General features: G+C 37.6%; 1 protein-coding gene across 2 annotated transcripts in view; it reads left to right on the top strand.

Moving 5' to 3' along the window:
- The window catches only part of nsl1 (non-specific lethal 1), a 119,579-nt gene extending 110,811 nt beyond the window's left edge, over positions 1–8,768 (top strand). For both annotated transcript variants that reach the window (XM_066744530.1, XM_066744531.1), the window contains exon 11: positions 7,995–8,768. In XM_066744530.1, the coding sequence (XP_066600627.1) occupies positions 7,995–8,141 (147 nt within the window). In that variant the 3' untranslated portion in view covers positions 8,142–8,768. The remainder of the gene's footprint in view (positions 1–7,994) is intronic.
- Positions 8,769–18,764: the final 9,996 nt, after the last annotated feature.

The raw sequence follows: 18,764 nt of genomic DNA, 5'->3' as shown, positions 1-18,764 counted from the left end.
GTAATTCTTTGCTCTTCTTACCAACAGTGTCACTCTCATATCACTTTTTTTCGTGATTCCTGATAAATATGTGCATAATTCAGTTAAACAAACTTAAGATTTTGAATCAGAGCATGAAAATGCATACGAAACCATGCTTGATTAAGATGAAAAAGATGTTTCTACAATTTTATGTATCAGTTAATGCGATTTTTGGTCAACTGCAGCGGTGTTTTTTGTAATTTATTAAATTTTTGGGTTGTACGACCGATCTATCAGATTTAGATTCAGCACATCAAAATACATAAAAAAATATACCTTGTTCAATCATACAAAATTACTCTGCATTTCTTTTTTATAGAATTGAATGCAATTTGAATGGTTTTTGACTATTTTTCGACGGTTTTTTTGCATTTTTCTCGAGATTTTTTAGATGTCTGACCAAAACGAACTTCAAATTCGGAATCAGCGCGTCTAAATACATGGAGATGGGTGAGTTTGATTAAAGGTACAGACCACTTTTTTTGGGTGCCGGTGGTATTATAAAGGTTGAACTTTATTTATTATTGACTGCAAAAGAGTTAATGGCAAATAATAAGAATATGGAGTGATTAAAAGAGGGGTAAAGTATACTAACCAGTCAGTGGGAATCGAACCCGAGTCCGCAAAGTAACAAGCTACTACCTTATCACTTGCGTTAATTTACTTGTTCGACGAAATAAGGGCAAACTCGACTCATAGCGCAATAGCAGTTTTTTTAACTTGGTTAAAGACAAACTACCAAAAGTTATTTGTAATCACAAAGAAACTTAATTAGTACGTTTTTAAATAGTCAAATAAATTCTTTTAGAACATAATTATAAAAGTTGATAGTTAAACAGGCATAGTTTGTAAAAATGTTTGGAAAATTATAGCAAGCAATTTTTAGTTCTGTAGATTTTAAAATAAAGGACCTAATATTTCTGGAAAATATTGCCGAAATATAATTTCTTATTTAATTTGCAATCTATTTGTTTTCATAGAGCACATGACCTTTATTAACCACTTCACTGGCACGTGGTAACATTTGCGCAACTTTTCAATTTTCGATTATCTTTACATCCAGGAGCCTTTTGAATCGCTGATTACGAGTCCTTAAATGAAATTTCTTAATATTCAGTTTAAATTATGTATTCGGCATTCAAAATGAATTTATCAAGTAATTCCGACGATACTTCGTTTTCGAATTCTGATGCAGATTCTGGAGAGAATATTCCAAATAAATGCCCAAGTAAAGATAGATCATGCGATGAGTCTGATATTCCTCTTAAAATTCGGTCAAAAAAATGTATTGTGTGTAAGTGATCTGAAAAATACTTACAAATTTGATAGATTTGTAATAAACGACCTAAAAGAACTCCAGATTTAAAGCTAAACGAAAAACGAAAACGTGCGCCAAAAATCGTCGAGTGCCAGTGAAGCGGTTAAAATAAATAAATTGTAATTGAAATAAGAAGTTAAATTTCAATGATATTTTCTAGAAACGTTAGGTCGATTATTTTAAAATCTACAGAACTAAAAATTGCTCGCTATAATTTTCGAAGTGGTTTTACAAACTGTCTGATTAACTAATAAATTTTATATTATGTTCTAAAAGAATTTTTTAAAATATTTAAATACGTATACTAATTGAGATGCTGTATGATTTCAAATAGTTTTTGGTAGGTAAATTGTCTTTAACTAAGTTACAAAAGTTGCTATTGCGCTTATAGTCGAGTTTGCCCTTATTTCATCCAACAAGCGCTGTAGCACAAGAGGTAATGTGGTAGCTTCCTACTCTCTGCGGGCTCGCGTTCTATTCCCGTTGACTGCTTTTTACTTTTTCCATTCTTTAAATCACTCCATATTTTGCATATTTGCCATTAATTCGTCGGTGCCAATAATAAATGAAGAAAGTTCAATCTTTATAATAATAATACATAATATTTGAGTAAAAATAAAGTTGATCTCTGCTATACTTTATTTATTATATAATCCAATAAGTTAATGGCTATTGTAAACAATTTATAATAATTCATCTGGTACACGGCTAACTCTTATCGAAGCTAACTGAAAAGGATTTTGCTTCGGTGGGGCTCATTCACTAAACGAACAAACAACATAAACGAGTAAAAAAGAGGTCCGCGAAAAATCTATACCGCTTTCTCTCTCTCTCTCGTACTCGAAATATACTGAAGTTAAGTAAAGGAAATTGAAAAATGGACATAACGCAGTAATTCTGTGCGTCTAACATTTAGAGAGGCAGTAATGGGGTGCTTTTACAGGATACTTGAGCAGCTTCGTTTGTTGATGAGCCTTCGGGCGAACAGTGGAGGCTGATCTAGACCCAAATTGGCTTCACTGAGGGGCACCTAGGCTGTAGTGGCTGGAGTCAGTCGTAGCACGGGGTAGGACAACCTTAGTAACGCGGTAGTGGTGCGATACGGGGAAGAAACTTGATGGGATGTTAGAAGCACGGTAAGAGGAAGGATCAGCAAGGTTGGAATAGGAATAATTCGAGAGCGGGATTGAAATGAAACCACGTTATAGGAAAATTAACTAAGGAAAAAGAAGACGGCAATAGTTGGCGACACGGTGGCTTATTTACATATATTGTTATCGTATTTACAACTTATCATTCTACATAGACATTCTACTAATCAATCTATTTCGTAAACTCATGTATTTTCCTTTCGTGGGCAACAATTGCAATATTCCTTCTGCGGAAAACTACATTGAAATTCTTATAGAAGGTTGTTCGCTTTCGCTCACACTAGTAGTCTCATACAAAGACACGCAGGAGACACTAAGGGGAATACGCATTATTTATTTAACGTGACTACACACGTTACAACAGTTAAGCATTTCACTCCATTGTCATTGTGTTGGTATACAGCAGGTCTATTATCTCATTATATATAGCTTGATTCATTATGTATTATTTGATTTGTGTAGAATTAATAAATAAATGATACAGAAAAATAAACTTGCTCGAGCGTTTTTCCTCTTTTCGTGGGTTTTGTTTACACTCAAGTAAATTATTTTTTTTCTACCGCGAAATATTGTTATTTTCTCAGTCTCCTTCTTAAATCCCTCCATTCTAGTACATACAACTAATCAGGGTAAGTGGGAAAGAAACAAAAGTAATTCGTAATTCATCAATCTTGTCGGGTGAGCGAGGTTAAGATGGAAGTAGGTGGGATAAATCGAACAGGAGCGAAAATAACCAAGCAAAAAGGCAATGTGCCGAGGTGCGTTTAGCCTCTGGCGAGTTCAGTAAGTTCCAATATACGTAGCTAAAGAGAAACAAGCAGATCCTAAGCTGACTCGAGCAGTCCCTAACTAAGCTGAATACCGAGACAATATGTCGAGCTGGATCTGGTGTACACCATGTGACGTCAACCTTTCGAGGGCAAACTCTTCTGCCTTTTACTCGCGAGGGGAACACGAGTTCGAACGTGAGCTGCACAAGATACACGGAATTTAAACAAAGAAATGGATGCTTATTTATTTTAACAAAAATTTTATTTTAAATAAGAATCATACAAGTAAAAACCTCTCAATTGGGCGCCAGACATCCCACTTCATTCCGCGGCTTGACCGGCTGAGACCGTTTCAGGTCGTGCCACAATTGGCTTTACCGAATCCGGACAAAAATATGAAATCTATTTATCAGGTCCCAAAATAATGCGTTTAGGAGCCTTCACCGCGATTACCTAATTAAAAATGCATTTAGGAACATCTAACAAAGCAATTGGAATCCAATCAACATTTAGCCACTTGTTAGATGAACCTATGACCTGAAAAATAATAGGATGAAACACGAACACTCTAAAGAGGGTACTCGTCCTGAATAACCTGAAAAGCCGAAAAACACTAATCGCAAAATACGAAAGGCAAAAAACTAGGATTCGATCCTTCAGGTGACTGCCGCCATCAATATGTTCGCCAACCTAAAGATAGACATCCAAATAACAAATACAAAATAACGACAAAATCGCTCGCTGGCTCTAATTCTCGATAGGAAGACGATTTCTTCTTGACCCGCTGCTGCCCCGAGAACCCTACGGTAATGAAGAGAAAAGCGTACTTCCCCGTTGTGGGGTTTCCGCGTTACCTGTTTGACTACCTACACAATTTTAGCCAGCCTCTCCGTCCCTCCACCAGCATCCAGAATCTTCGTCTCTCTTCCCGATGCAGGTACATGCACTCGCGGAGAAAGCCCGAGGGAAAAACACTAACTGGGAGGGAAGGGAATAAAAACCCTAATTCGGCGACAGGTAGCTGGTACCTACACGACAAACCGCGAGAGCAAAGAAGGTCCTACTCGGCCGGAGTCGTCCAAGGGAGAGAGTGAGTCCTCGCGGCGTCAATTGGCATGTGCCGTGATCGATCAGCGCTCCTCGCGGATTATTGCCTAATCGATCCTAGATCCCGGCACGTGCTGCCGTGGGCAACTCACTAACGGAATTAGGCTAGTGGGCCGCGCGACGGTAACCCAATTACCCCGGCCGCGCCCACCTAGCTTTACCGCAAACAACAAAAATCTGTGACGGGGGAATATCCCGTCACAACCAAGTTCTAATGTGGACAGTCGAAGAATGTCGGCAAGGTCCAGCAAAGCTGAATAAAAAAAAATACATCGAATTTGATTATGAGAATGGGGTAGGAGGAATCGAGCGAAACTGAGCAGTGCTGAGTAAAAACAATACTTAAACTTGGTTATGGGGATGAGGTAGCGACCGAACAAAGTTGAGCAAAGCCGAACCTTAACTATGCGCTATAATTGACCCACAACGAGGTGTCTCGCTGCCTCATGCCTAACATTTCCTTCTACGATTATACATTTCAAATAAATAATACGTTTCAATTAGACCACCACGTTAGTTTTTTGTTTTCACACCAATGTTGATGCTCGTAAAACTAAATGATTTTTTTGCTACTTTTCAACAGCATCATCTTAGCTAGGAAGATGTATAGTTGAAAACACCTTCACATTTCGATGAGAAAACGTTTCTTATTTATAGAATTGGATGGGTAATCTTTTTCAAGATCAAGGTTGTCTTTGGAATCGTTAGACTGTATAGACAAATCTCTGTAATTCAAAATAACGTTAAGTAGGCATAATAACGTTGTAATAAATTATGGTGACGATGATTTTGGAAAGGTTTTACACAGCGTGCGAGATTTAAATATAAATAATGTGAGAAATTAACGACAATAACCATGAAAATATGCAAGTTTTTAACGACCATATGGAGAGGGGGCTTAAGTATAGTTGGAAATTATTTAAATATTTTTTGTGATGTGGATTATAGTTTAAACCACTAAATATAAGTATATATACATAAATCATGAACAAGAGCTGAATCAATTGAATGAAGTTGTGAGAGGGAAGAGAATTTAACGTTTGGATTAATTATAAAAAGAGTGACACTGGGAATGTAAACATAGAGGACTTGTGCCGTATGTCATTAAAAATTTAAATGTGTTATTTTCGTATTCTATTTTGTAACATTTTTTCATGTTCAGCATCTGATGAACAACCAACATACTTGACCTCTATTCAGACATCTTCCATAACTATCCAATGATAGAAAAATGCAGCATTTGTGGGGTTTACTTTGGGTTAGTCAGATAATTTGTATCAAGGGGTAGAAGTCCTCTTGAAGCCTCGTATTGGGAACTACGCAGGTGATTAGCTGCGGAGAGAAAAAGACAGGATGATCGATCGGAGAGAGAGGGGGGGGGGGGGGGGGAGTAACGCTACTAATATTGCTTCTCTGTCAATTTAGTAGTTTTTTGATGAAAGACACATTGACAGAATTCATTAACTGCTAGAGAGAGGGTAAGAGAAGTAAGCGAAAAACAGCGGTCTCAATCAATGAGTTTTGTGAATCTGCGTTTCATAAAGTTAGTCTACTAGACTGACGAAGAAGCGACATGAGTGGCATTACATTCTCTCTCTCTCTCTCTCTCTCTCTCCGATAAGTTATCCTTTTTCTTTCCATCCGTAGTCAAGCACGTGCTTAACTCCCACTACGGAGCCTCAAGAGGAGCTCTGCCCATTGATACGAATTATCTGATTAACTCTGTATATGAATGTCATATTTTTGAGTGTGAACTTTCCTTTTAATATTAGAAGTTTTCAACCTCTAATTATCAATGTTATACTAATAAAAGTAGAAATTTGTTTTATGAATTACAAATGTTCTCTTTTTCTATCACTCTTCCCTTTTTCCCTTCTTAGTCACCACGCTGATCGGGACGGGCAGAAATAAAACAAAGCAATGTATCGCGACCTGGGGGTTAGGGTGCACAGGAAGATGATGGTGGTAATGTTAAGATGTGCCAGTGTTGATATACGAGTAGAGTTGAACGAAGACGAACAAACCCGATTCAGCAGTAATGCGCCAAACTGGGCCGTCAGGAAGTGGTTTGGAAGTCGGTTGACGTAGTTGGATTGACGCTCTCATGGACATAAGATCACAAGCAGACACACGCGTACCAAGTTGAAAGGGATTCAGTGAGCATTCTCTTTTATACCCCGTTTCATGTAACTGAAATCGGAATTAGAGGAATGAACAATTAGCTGGATATACACAATTCTTAGAAAAAATGAATTGTAAACGTGAAAGACTCGGTTGGGCAAAAACAATAATTTACGAAAACGTAATTGCGGGTCCTGGAGTGAGGGGAATCGCAATACGTGCTCAGTGAAGTCAGTCTGGGTCTAAATGGTACCCCTACTTTGACGTCCAAGCCTATATAGTTGTATGTGCTGGGTGGTCAGAGTAAGGGGCAGCGTTGCCAACTCTGCCATTTTGATTATACTACGGTGTACAGTGATGTCAGTGATGCCAGAATCAAGCTTTTAGCAACAAAAATAAAGTTAACCGCTAGCAAGCAGCAGTATAGAAAATTTAAAGGGAAGGGATATATACCTCTTCCCTTCAAGTTTTCAATAATACTGCTGGCTAACGGTTAACTTTATTTTTGTTGCTAAAAGCTTGATTCTGGAATCAATGACATCACTGCACAGCGTAGTATAATCAAAATGGTCGAGTTGGTAACGCTGGTAGGGGATCTGTTCAGATGCAGACTGGCTTTACTGCTTATTCTTCCTTTTAAATAGCCAACCGCCTTCTATCCTTTGGCATTTGGTTTTTTCGCAAGAACCAAACCGCTATTAATAGATTAACGTCTGTTTTTCCCAAAATCTATGGCTACCGCAGACACGCAAGGTATTCCTCATGTCTTAAGAGACTAACACCAGACTTGGATTGGAATCTGAGATAATTCCGCGACTACATGGAGATATCACCAAACTTACTAATTTACAGTTTTTTTTCGCGTATGCATGATAAAAAGTTCTTAAAACAAATAACTAATTGTCATCGATTCTTCTTCCAATTCAACCCTTAAACCTTCAATCGATATATTGATTTAAATTTACGTTACTCGTCGAAAAAATGAACGAAATCACTTGTTGGAATTCTGAACAACACGATATATTTCTTTGATGAAAATAGCCACCGTGAAAAAATTTATAAGTATTTAATAAATTGAAACATATTTATTTACAAAATATCTGTGTGTGAGATGTGCTTATTACTCACATTCACAGACCCCCTCTTACAATATAGTAAAATAAAACATTAGGTTTTCCAATGCGTTTTCTGCTAATCGTAGCGTCGTTCAAACATACTTTTTTCAACATAATAATAAGGTAGATTTTTAAATTATGATTTACTGCAATTTGAACAGCATTTATATTATGTTTAAAGGCGTAGAAACCATTTTTAGCACTTATATCTCGTAAAACATCAAGCTAATTTTTATGCAGTTTCGAAAAATTTTCCTCGCATAGCCTTCACGAATATACTGTCTCAAAATCGTTGGATGATACTTTTATACCCTATATACATATATATATATTAATTTATGTCCTGGAAAGATATTAGTAAAGCCAATTTATATCTAGTTATTATGTTTAGGACGTCGACATGGATACCCCAGAATCAGATTCAACTGAATCAGCTTGCTGTGATATCGAAGGAGAAGATCCTAACGATCCTGAGTGGACAGTGGCTGATGATGGAGATGCTGAAAAAGAAGGAATACGTCTCACAGCCAAAAGATAGTGAGATTTTAAAAATATACGAAATGTTTTTAGATTGTCGTTACGAAATAAAAGCTACCTGTCAATTGTTATATACCTATCGGTCATGTAGCGTTCACTTTAAGTTATTAGTTTGACAAACCTTAAAGTGTAACATAAATACAAATGTTATCACTTCATTCTGATAATATAACTGAAATGTATCTATTACTATATTTTTTAATTAATCAGTTTAATGGAGAAATATTTCATATAAGAAACATTTGTTTTACAGTTTCAAATATTACGATATTATGAAGTATTAGTACTTTTATGTGATTAACAGTCTAGTATTATACATAAATATGTACGTAAGATATAACATACGACTGTCTTTGTTAGATTGATAAAAGTAATTAGTTTTAATTTTCATTTGTGTAACAAGAGCACCATATATTCATTCATTAAATTATTATTTTAAATAGTAGTGAGATAACTTTCTTGTATGCATACGTTTTGTATTTAGTTCATTCTTTGATTTTTAAAATATAATGTAATAAATACTATTAACTTAAGACTTTCGCAATTAGCATCACATATATGTAAAGACTCGATTTTTTTCTTAGCCCGATATTACAAAAATGTAACAGGAGTTATAAATACAGAATATTATAGATCTGCTGATAATTATATTTTTTGAAAAATGAAAGTATTTTGATTATCAACTTTTAATCTAGTTTTAACTGTTGTTGGCAGTGATGCCAGAATGCTTATGAAACGAAACCACACCTATTACTATCAGTTTTTCACAAACACATAGGCAGCCTCCTATCGGTAAGGAATCCCACTCTCCTGTATCCGTACTTGCTGATTACGCACACAAACCATTACCTCGATGTGTACGTATTTCGGCTATCGTTGCTTAACTTTGGTCAAATTCGATATATCACTAGCGCAAGAAGGAGCGGTATAGTTTATTCGGATCTCGTTCCTTCGTTGCCAATTTTACCTTCGTTTAGTCGGCGAGTCAAGGTAAAATCGTTTTCGATCGTAGAATCGAGCTTGGTTTCAGCAAACTGTATATGTTATAACGTGGTAAACCCTTATTATAAGCATATTGCTTCTCCCAACTTTTTCCTCTCTTCGGTTCGGTACCACCCTATGTCCCCCTGAGTGGGAATATAAACATCCAGGGTTCCGTATAGTATATAATTTAAATTACCTATAACACACTGAAAAAAGTAGCGTTATTTTGACTTGGCATAACAGAGAGGTTGCGAGGTCGCGCATAGCGCCGATGTCAATATTTGTTCTTTCTTTTAGTTAAACGAATGTGAGCGAATAATCTTTCGTGCGTTCATAATGTAGTCCTCTAAATAAGAGCATTGTAATTCTCGCAGACAGGAGAGGAATGATTTGACTTGAGAAATGGTATGGATACGTGTATGCTTAATATGAATAATATACCCTGTTCCCTTTCCGTATTTCCTCTTACCGGCCCCTTTCCGTACCCCTCTCTATACAAATTCCCTTCCGTAAAATCTTCACCTCACCGGCGCTAACTACTAAGGCGTTTGGACGCATTCAAACCCCGCGCCATCAGAAGCAGTCTGACCAATCCACACCATCACATGGCTGCCAACCCAGTTTAGAATTGGACCGAGGAATGAACCGGAGTAAAAATTGATTCCGCATAGTGATTGGCGCAATGAGATCCAGATCAAGGTCAGGGATGAATTATGATTATCGGTTGGCGGATTCTGGAAAACGTAGGAGACGGAATTGGAAATGACTGTTGGAAATGAAGAAAAAGGAAGAACAGGAGGATTTTCTCTTACGCCGTACTCCAGTACTGCTGTACTGACCGCTTCTTCTAGCGTTTTGCCGTTTACGATTGTAAGGAGTGTTTCACAACAACCGATCCAGTTATTCATTAAATTGAATGCCATTACGCTAAAGGATTTCACCGAGTATCGTGGAACGCGGGAGCGTGCCCTTCCTAGCCTGTTCCTTCCACAATCTTCGTCCATGCTTCTTGTACCGTCTTATACCTATATTTCGATCATTTCTACTTCCTCCTCCCATATTTTTTTCCATATGCCAAGTGCATATGCGTGAGTGAGTGTGCGAATAAACAATTTGACCGGATGGTATAATAAGGGTGCGTAAAACCTGGCAGGACAACCGTTTTCTCTTGTTTAAATTCCTTCCCCATTTTTCATGTTTTTCTGTTCCGGGTTAAACAATAAAGTGCTGTTTCATCATTAAATTGGACTTTCAGTTTGTCTCCGGTTATAAGGTAAATATATATTTCCTTTAATAATTATGAAATATTAATACATATTCACTAATTAATTAGATTAAGTTATAAATAAATAATGGGCCTTTAATATTTAATATTCATGTTAAAAACAATTACGTTAATTTTTCCATTTTACGTATTGTTTTAAATATTATATTTTTAATGTATTGTTCATCATAATAAGCTATTTATCGTGTGACGCTACTGTCTATCCTGGGGAATAGAGTAGAAGGGGAAGGAGGAGTGATCCCTCACCGATCGCGTTCGCGTCAGTGAAGCCAGAATGGGTCTAAAATGCTCCCCCCTCTGACCTCCCAGTTCATATAAATGTACGGGTTAGGAGGTCAGAGTGGGGGATCGGTTTAGACCCATTTTGGCTTCACTGGTTCGTGTTCCAATACGCGGCTTCCTACCAGACCCGGGCGCCTTCGATGTAATATTAATAATACTCGAATATTTATTTATACAGAAGGGGTTCTAACCCTCGTACGTGAATTTAGGGGATGAGGTGCTAATAATCGTAATCCTTCAATTCCGGTTAAACTCTCTTTATTATCTTCGTCGTAATCAGTATGATATAATATTTGTTTACACGGTGTAGCTAGGCTAACGCGAAGTCCTGAATGTGGGTGCGGCTTAAGTCGTGCGAACGCGGCTGAAGCCCCGATGACGTAGTAGCCAGCCTCGCGCTCGAGCCACTAGTCGGCGTTCGCGATGGACTCCACCGAGTCGCGCGGTACTCCGCACGCCACCGGTGGATCCTTGAGCTAACTACTACGCGACGCTACGCGGATGGGTCCCTATTCCCGCGCGTGCGCGTTACTCGACGGTTATTCGTATACTTACTCCGTTCCCGCGTACTCAACCACAACAACGACCCGGATTGTTTTGGTTCGGCACCTAAGGTCGTGAGTCCTCACGGAAATTGTACTAATTCCGCGGCCTTGAACCGGCTCAAGGGAACGATCCTGTCAACGGTCAAACTCACAACGAATTTATGTAATCGCGAACACTCTGGTTAATTCGCGCCTCTACACACTATGATTTTCGTTATAGGTCCGACGGAATGACCACTCCGCTAGGTTGCCCGCTTACTCATGACAGGTGAGCAGGGCCAGCGGTTCCCTATAAGACCGATCGGTGCTACCAGCCCTAAAGCCCTAGCACACCCCGGGACGTTACAGGACTTTTACACGAAACGAATAATCACCCTAACTTCAGCTTACAATTGGCTGGCTATCTTCTTTTCTCTCTCTCTCTCTCTCTCTCTCTCCTCTGCTGCCCTTTTATGGTGGCCCGAAGGGCTAAGGTGTTCCGTCGTCCGGTATGGGTTCGCGGCTCCCTGGCAGTCGCTGCACTATGCTATGCCCTCTGGTGGCGGCTGCCAGTGGGGTCGCACTTGATATCGGGTGTGTGAAGTTGGAAGCCCACTTTTTAGAAATACTTATATTTCTTAGAGTATTAGCTTTATTGCAAAAAGTTACACAGTATTAGTACAAAAAAATAAAGAGTTTTAATGTTCAAAGCAAAAAAACAAAATTTTCGGAAAGGGCTTACAGCTTCCTGCAGAAGATGAAATCCTATTATTAAAATTAAAGCTTTATAACCAATATTCATACAGATCTTGAATAATATCACAGTATTATATAGTCTTCACCACAATATTATAATTAATAACTCAAAAAAACAGAAACAACCTTAAATTTTATGTAAATACAAAAGAAAATAAATTCTGCAATTTACGTAAAAAAAATAAATTCTCAAAGAATAATTTTCGCAGAGTATTCACAATTTACATGATGATTCCGAGGAGTTTTGAGCTATACCGTGGCTTCCAAAATAATAAAAAAATAGAAATCTCAAAAAACTAACAATTCTACCGAAAGACTCGGACTTTCGTTTGAAAACCACGAGTTTTGGCCTTTAAATAATACTTTTAATAGAGTATTCAATATGTACAATTGGGTGCAGAAATCTTGCGTCAGGTGAGGGGAAGTAGGAATCGGAGGGGCGAAGGGATTTCTAAGGAGTTTGTCCGTAGCTGTCAAATGGCGCGATTAACCCTCAATTTTGGATCGTAAACAAAAATAATATTCTCGGAAAACGATTGCGGAAAAGGAGGAAGGATTTTAATACATAACAGAGAAGACAAAATATATCAGATGACTATAAATTAATAACAAAAAATGAAAATTATTGTGAATTTATAAGGAAACATACTTTGTGGTTATTTTATTTCTATTACAGGCTAAATCCTATTCTTTATAAGTTTAAATCGCAGGAAAGAAATACTTAAAGACCATTGAATGAAAAAGGACTGATTTATAAAGCATTTCTGTGTGGCCCAGTCATTTCTATAATTGTGACATAATGTTGTAATAGTGAATGTCTAAGCGATTACTGTGTATACAAAAGAAATTTTATTACAAAATAATAATAATATATGATAATGTTTTTATTCCTATTAGGGCCATTCCACGTCAAAACGGACAGATTTCGGAGTAAAACACAGATTTTTTTTAAATATATGTTAATATATAAGACAATACAAGACTTTTGGCGCTAGTTAGAGTCAAATATCTTTTTTCGTTCCGGAGATAGGAGCTGTCAAAGTTTGCACTTTTGCTGTTTTTGGTAAAAACACGTAATCTTTGAAAATTTATATATCCTAAACGAATAAAGATAGACGACTCTGGCTGGAACGAGAGGACTCAGGAAGAATAATATTTTATTAGAAAAATATTTAAAAAATAGTTTTTTATAATTGGTTAAAACTATTAACAATTAAAATAAACATTTGAAATAACAAATGTGTTCTCATGCTCTGACAATTATACAAAATATCAGGAATGTTCCTTGGAATGTCCTCTATAAAGAAAAAAATTAAAATGCTTATACCCTCTTGGTGTTCATAGTGAAAAAAAATATTTTTTCACGACGCGCACGGCCAGAAGCGTCGTTCGAGCGGTGTTAACCGGTGAGGCGCATGCGTAACTGAGCGCGACTAGTCTCTAAGTCAATGTACTAGTTCAATCGATCTTTATAGCCGTTATAATGAACTAGTTTAGCAGTTCGACCTACTGGTTTAGCGGTTCGACCGACCGGTTTAGCGGTTCAATCGATCGGTTTAGCGGTTAACCGACCTCTTTAACGATTCGACTGACCGGTTTACCGATCCAAGTTACCCGTTTATCTGTATAAACTGGTTTGCTTAATAATGTAACCGGTCCGTTTGTGTAATTAAAAGCTTTACACTGTTCAATGCTCTACGTTAAACTAACACTTTCTAGCATTGATATGATGCTTTATGCTATTCGATGGTTGCATACTCATCGAAACCCTTCCGATAACGGCCATTTTGCATACCACTGTCCTTATCAATTACTAAAAATCCATAATCTTCCTGCCAACACTTTGAACACAATTCACAAAATTTTTCAAATGTCATATCAGTGTTTATATGATCTTTGTAAACATGCTTCAAATTAGTCCCATCCTGCTTAAAAATGATTAACATATTTGCATTGTCACGAATCAGATGTTTTGAGATCTTGGCATAGGTCTGACAAAGACAGAAGCAATCGATGCTCGAGTGCCGACCCATTGAAAAGTAGTCTCTTATATTGTCCTGCTTATCGCTTGCCACATCATCAAATATAAAGATTGAATTTGATAATGCATCTGTCACATTTATAACCTCACTATTATTTGAGAATTGATGATAACCAATTTCCTCCATTTGTGTCAATAGCTATTCCAAGTAACGGTACTTCGGTTGCTGCAACGATTTCGAGTAAACGTACAGATTGTCAAATCTTACACCGTGAGGAGTCTCAAGAAGACTTAGCAATACGTTTGTTTTCCCGCAATTTGAGGGTCCGCAAACTGTACAGCGTATAGTGGACGGTAGCAAAGATCCATGACGTTTCATATCACTAACAGCGGCAGTGTGATAATCGGTATTAGAGATATTGATACTTAATGGTTGCGTTACGAAATGCATTCTCGAACGACTGTGAGGTTAAATCGTAATTGCACGAGCTATTTATAGGCATGAAATCTGAGAATTCAATCAGTTTTCATTATGCTTGCATTTGTGTTGGATGTTACAAGTTTGGAGGAGTTAAACAGTGATCAATTGGAATACGTACCGAAAATTGTACTTTTAAAGTACTTTTCACACAGTATTGACAGGTATTGGAATAAATTACCCAAGCACATTCGTGCAGATCCTGAGGTTCAAAAATATCGCTATTGTTTACAACATTTCAATCTACCTAATACTACTCAAGCGGATGGACTACCACCGTTGATAAAAGATTGTTATACATGTCGTGCGTTGGATGTGGATCATTCCTCAATAAAACAATAAACAAACTACCGTTTGAGCTTCATTTACCGGGATACAATTACTGTGGACCAGGAACTCGACTTCAAGAACGATTAGCACACGGTGATCGAGGTGTGAATCAGCTGGACGAAGCCTGTCTACAACACGATATCGCATATTCGCAATACAAAGACTTGTCGCAGCGTCATCAAGCTGATAAAGTGCTCGCAAAACGTGCACGTAAACGTATCATAGCTGGTGATGCCACCTTGGGTGAGCGTGCTGCAGCAACAGCTGTCTGGGCGTCTATAAACGCAAAGCGTAAACTTGGTTTAGGATTACAAACAGATATGGTGAGGAAAGTAGCAGCGATAAAAACTGGAAATAGTGCTGTAAAAAAACGTAAAATTCGAATGCTTAAAAAACGGGGCGGCTTGTTGCCTCTGCTCCCACTGCTAGGTGCGGTGGGAGCACTAGCAGGTGGAGCATCAGGTATAGCGAAAGCTGTAAACGATGCCAAAGTAGCGAAAAAACAGTTAGAAGAAATGCAGCGTCACAATCGTATGATAGAAGCAACTGCAAGAGGCGGACGGGGGCTGTATCTCGCACCGTACAAACGAAACGGTGGAGGGGTGGCAAAAAAATCAATGTCAAAGAAACGGACAAAAAAGTAACTGTACACGGTCTACCGAGATCTGGTGCTACAAGTAATATTCAATTATCTCACGTATATGTCGTGATATAACAAATTTCCGTGGAGTCTTTATGCGTACAAGTCTACCGCGAAACGGTCCATTGTTTAATGAATGTGCAATTGTTAACCTTGATGATTCTAATGGTCCAGGCACTCACTGGGTTGCCTACGTTAAATGCAATAATCTTGTAAATTATTTCGATTCTTTCGGCAATCTGAAACCACCGACTGAACTCGTACGGTACTTCGGTCCGCTTAGTACAATTTATTACAATCATGACCAATATCAGCCGTATGATACGAGCATTTGTGGTCAGGTGTGTGTTAAATTTCTAAGAGAACAGACGAAATGTCTTTAACATTTACGCTTTCAGGACATGGTCATATATTGGAATCAAATTTTTTCCCTCCGATCAATCTGGACGACGGTCACTATTAACTGGGACTCGTAGATTTTCAAAGTTTCTACTCGATCACCAATGTAGATGAGACGAATAATAATTTTTACTTTGGTAAAAATAAACTAATAACCATACCTCCAGGCTGTTATGAGTTGAGTGCGATAAATGAATACTTGCGTATGCGGATGGAGTTACCGTACGATGATAATGTTATTATTCTGCGAGCCAATAATAACACACTGAAAAGTGAAATAATATGTAAATATTCTATTGATTTTACAAAGATTAATGATATTGGTTCTCTGCTAGGATTTTCGTCAGACCGCGTAATCCTACCAAACGCTTGGGCTGAATCGGACGAACCTGTAAATATTTTAAAAGTAAATATTCTACTTATCGGATGTAACATTACCGCTGGTGCATATACGAACGGTAGACCACGACATGTCATCCACGAATTTTTCCCAAGCGTTCCACCAGGCTATAAAATCTCGGAAACACCGAAGAACGTCATTTACTTGCCAGTCATTGCAAGGGTAATTGATCGTCTCACATTACGTATTCTCGATCAAGACAATCGTCCTGTAAATTTTGGAAAGAAGGAAATCACCATACGATTACCCATTAGAAGATGTTGATTTGTAATAATACCGACGATTATAAACCAACATTACTCGATGAAACAATCAGTCAATTAGCTGCAACAGAGCTGAATACATCAGCTCAGAGTGAAATAGGGAACAACGTGATCGGTGGCAAAAAATTGTTGACAAGAAAAAATATAGATTTTTTACACTCATTGGGTCTGACTGTGAAGAAAAGAAATCATGGATCCATTGAACGTTACCGCACAGCCTGCGTACGACAACCGCATCACTAAATTGGAAATACATGCTTACAATCCGTATGCGAATGCATCATTGGGAAATAGCGATGAAATTCGTATCCCAATACAACAACAAGATTTGATTCTTTTGCCCAGTGGTAGTTACCTCTACATAGAGGGGAAGCTGATTGAAGGTATTCGTGCTGCTACTACACCTTTGACGGATAAAGTTATGCTCGACGCTAATTCCATGGCATTTCTGTTGGATGAAATTCGTTATGAATTGAACGATATTAAGATTGATCGGTGCAAAAACGTTGGTATCACTACCAGTATGAAGAATCTCATATCTTTTAGCAGTGAAGAGAGTATAAGTCTACGTCATTCTGGCTGGTTCGTTGCCACTCAAGAGCGTGAAAATGTTGCTGACACATTCAGCTTTTGCGTTCCCCTGCATATGCTGTTGGGATTCTGCGAAGATTACAAACGTGTCGTTATCAATGCACGCCATGAGCTCATTCTGATACGAGCGCGTAATGATATAAATTCAATATTTTCTTCGAATCAGTTTACTGATTCTGGGATTGAACTGCACCGAGTGCAATGGAGAATGCCTCACGTAACTTTAAATGAATTTACCAAACTACAATTTCTACGCATTATCGAGCAGAATAAAAATCTCACCATGGCTTTTAGTTCCTGGGAGCTTTACGAATATCCCCTTTTACCTCCAACACAGCGACATACATGGGCTGTCAAAGCAGCTACACAATTGGAGAAGCCTCGATACGTGATACTGGCGTTTAGAAAGAATAAGAAGAACGATCAATACTCGAATGTACTTAAATTTAACGATTGCGATGTACGTGATGTTAAAGTCTATTTAAATTCTGAATTTTATCCGTACGATCGTCTCGACACTGATTTCACGAAATCTCGCTACTCCGTACTCTATGATATGTATGTAAAGTTTTTCCACTCATATTATGCAGGACGGGTATGTACAATTTCTTGTGCATTTAACAGAAAATCACGTGGTTCTATATAATTTGAGTTTATCACCATACCACTGCATATTCGACTATTCGCTGATTCAAGCTCCTCCCAAATGAGTCCTTCCGCAGCATTGGAGCCAGAACCAAATTTAATGAAACTCTTATCCTTTGCCGATCGGAGGAGGAGGCATTTAATGCTTGCGATCTCGGCAAAGTGTTTCTGTCGCGTACCTACTGAAGCATTTCGATCAATGTTTCTTAATTCCTGAATTTAATCACGATATTCGCGAACCCATGTAGAGTATTCATCCTCTGTTCTAATTGAGCTAAACTTTTTTCGAAGTTCGGTATACATTTTGTAAATGTATGATCATTGGAAGATCTCTGATAAGTTGCTTCGTGTCCAACAATAAATCGCTGGGTGAAACTATAATGAAACTTTTCACCCACGATGAATCTTTTTATAATTCGTATGAAGATGAAATTTGATATACTTAGTCATCTATTTATGTGTATGTGTGTATGTTAAAATTGTTTAAAAATGGAAAAATATCAGATACCCAATATGCTGATTCTTCATTTTAAACACGTGTCATGAATCAGAACAGTAAGAATACTGCAGGAGTTTGATACAATAATGCAGATAGAATTTTCAAGCTAATTTATTTATTCCTTTTTTCTCATACATAAATTTCATATAATAAACATTCCTCAATGCACACATAACATTATGGTTTAGACATGTAGGTAGGTGTGTATTGCTATTACTATCTTTCAATCTAAAATCACCCCACTCATATTCATCGATATCACTTATAACAAAATCGCAGATATTACTAAGCCAATTCTTCTTTTCGAGTCCCTTCACGAAAATCTCTTCATCCTCATTTGAACTCACATATTTCTTTATAACCTCTTTGTATCTATAGTAAGGCGAATAACCATCCATCCAATTTAAACCGTGATGATTATAATATAACCAGCTAGATGGAATGAAAAACAAGAAACTCATCACTTAAAAAGATATACATTTGGAGAATCAATTATACTTACTTTGATTGCTTTATCTCCGCCTCATTTAAACATGTATATGGAAACGGTGGTGAAAATAAAATGTG

Source organism: Prorops nasuta, unplaced genomic scaffold, assembly GCF_024137725.1.
Source record: "Prorops nasuta isolate Cenicafe-Biocafe unplaced genomic scaffold, Cenicafe_Pnas_1.2 PNAS00045, whole genome shotgun sequence".
In the NCBI taxonomy this organism is placed as follows: domain Eukaryota; kingdom Metazoa; phylum Arthropoda; class Insecta; order Hymenoptera; family Bethylidae; genus Prorops; species Prorops nasuta.
The sequence above is the reverse complement of the archived record's forward strand: the minus strand, read 5'-3'. Positions and strand labels throughout refer to the sequence as shown.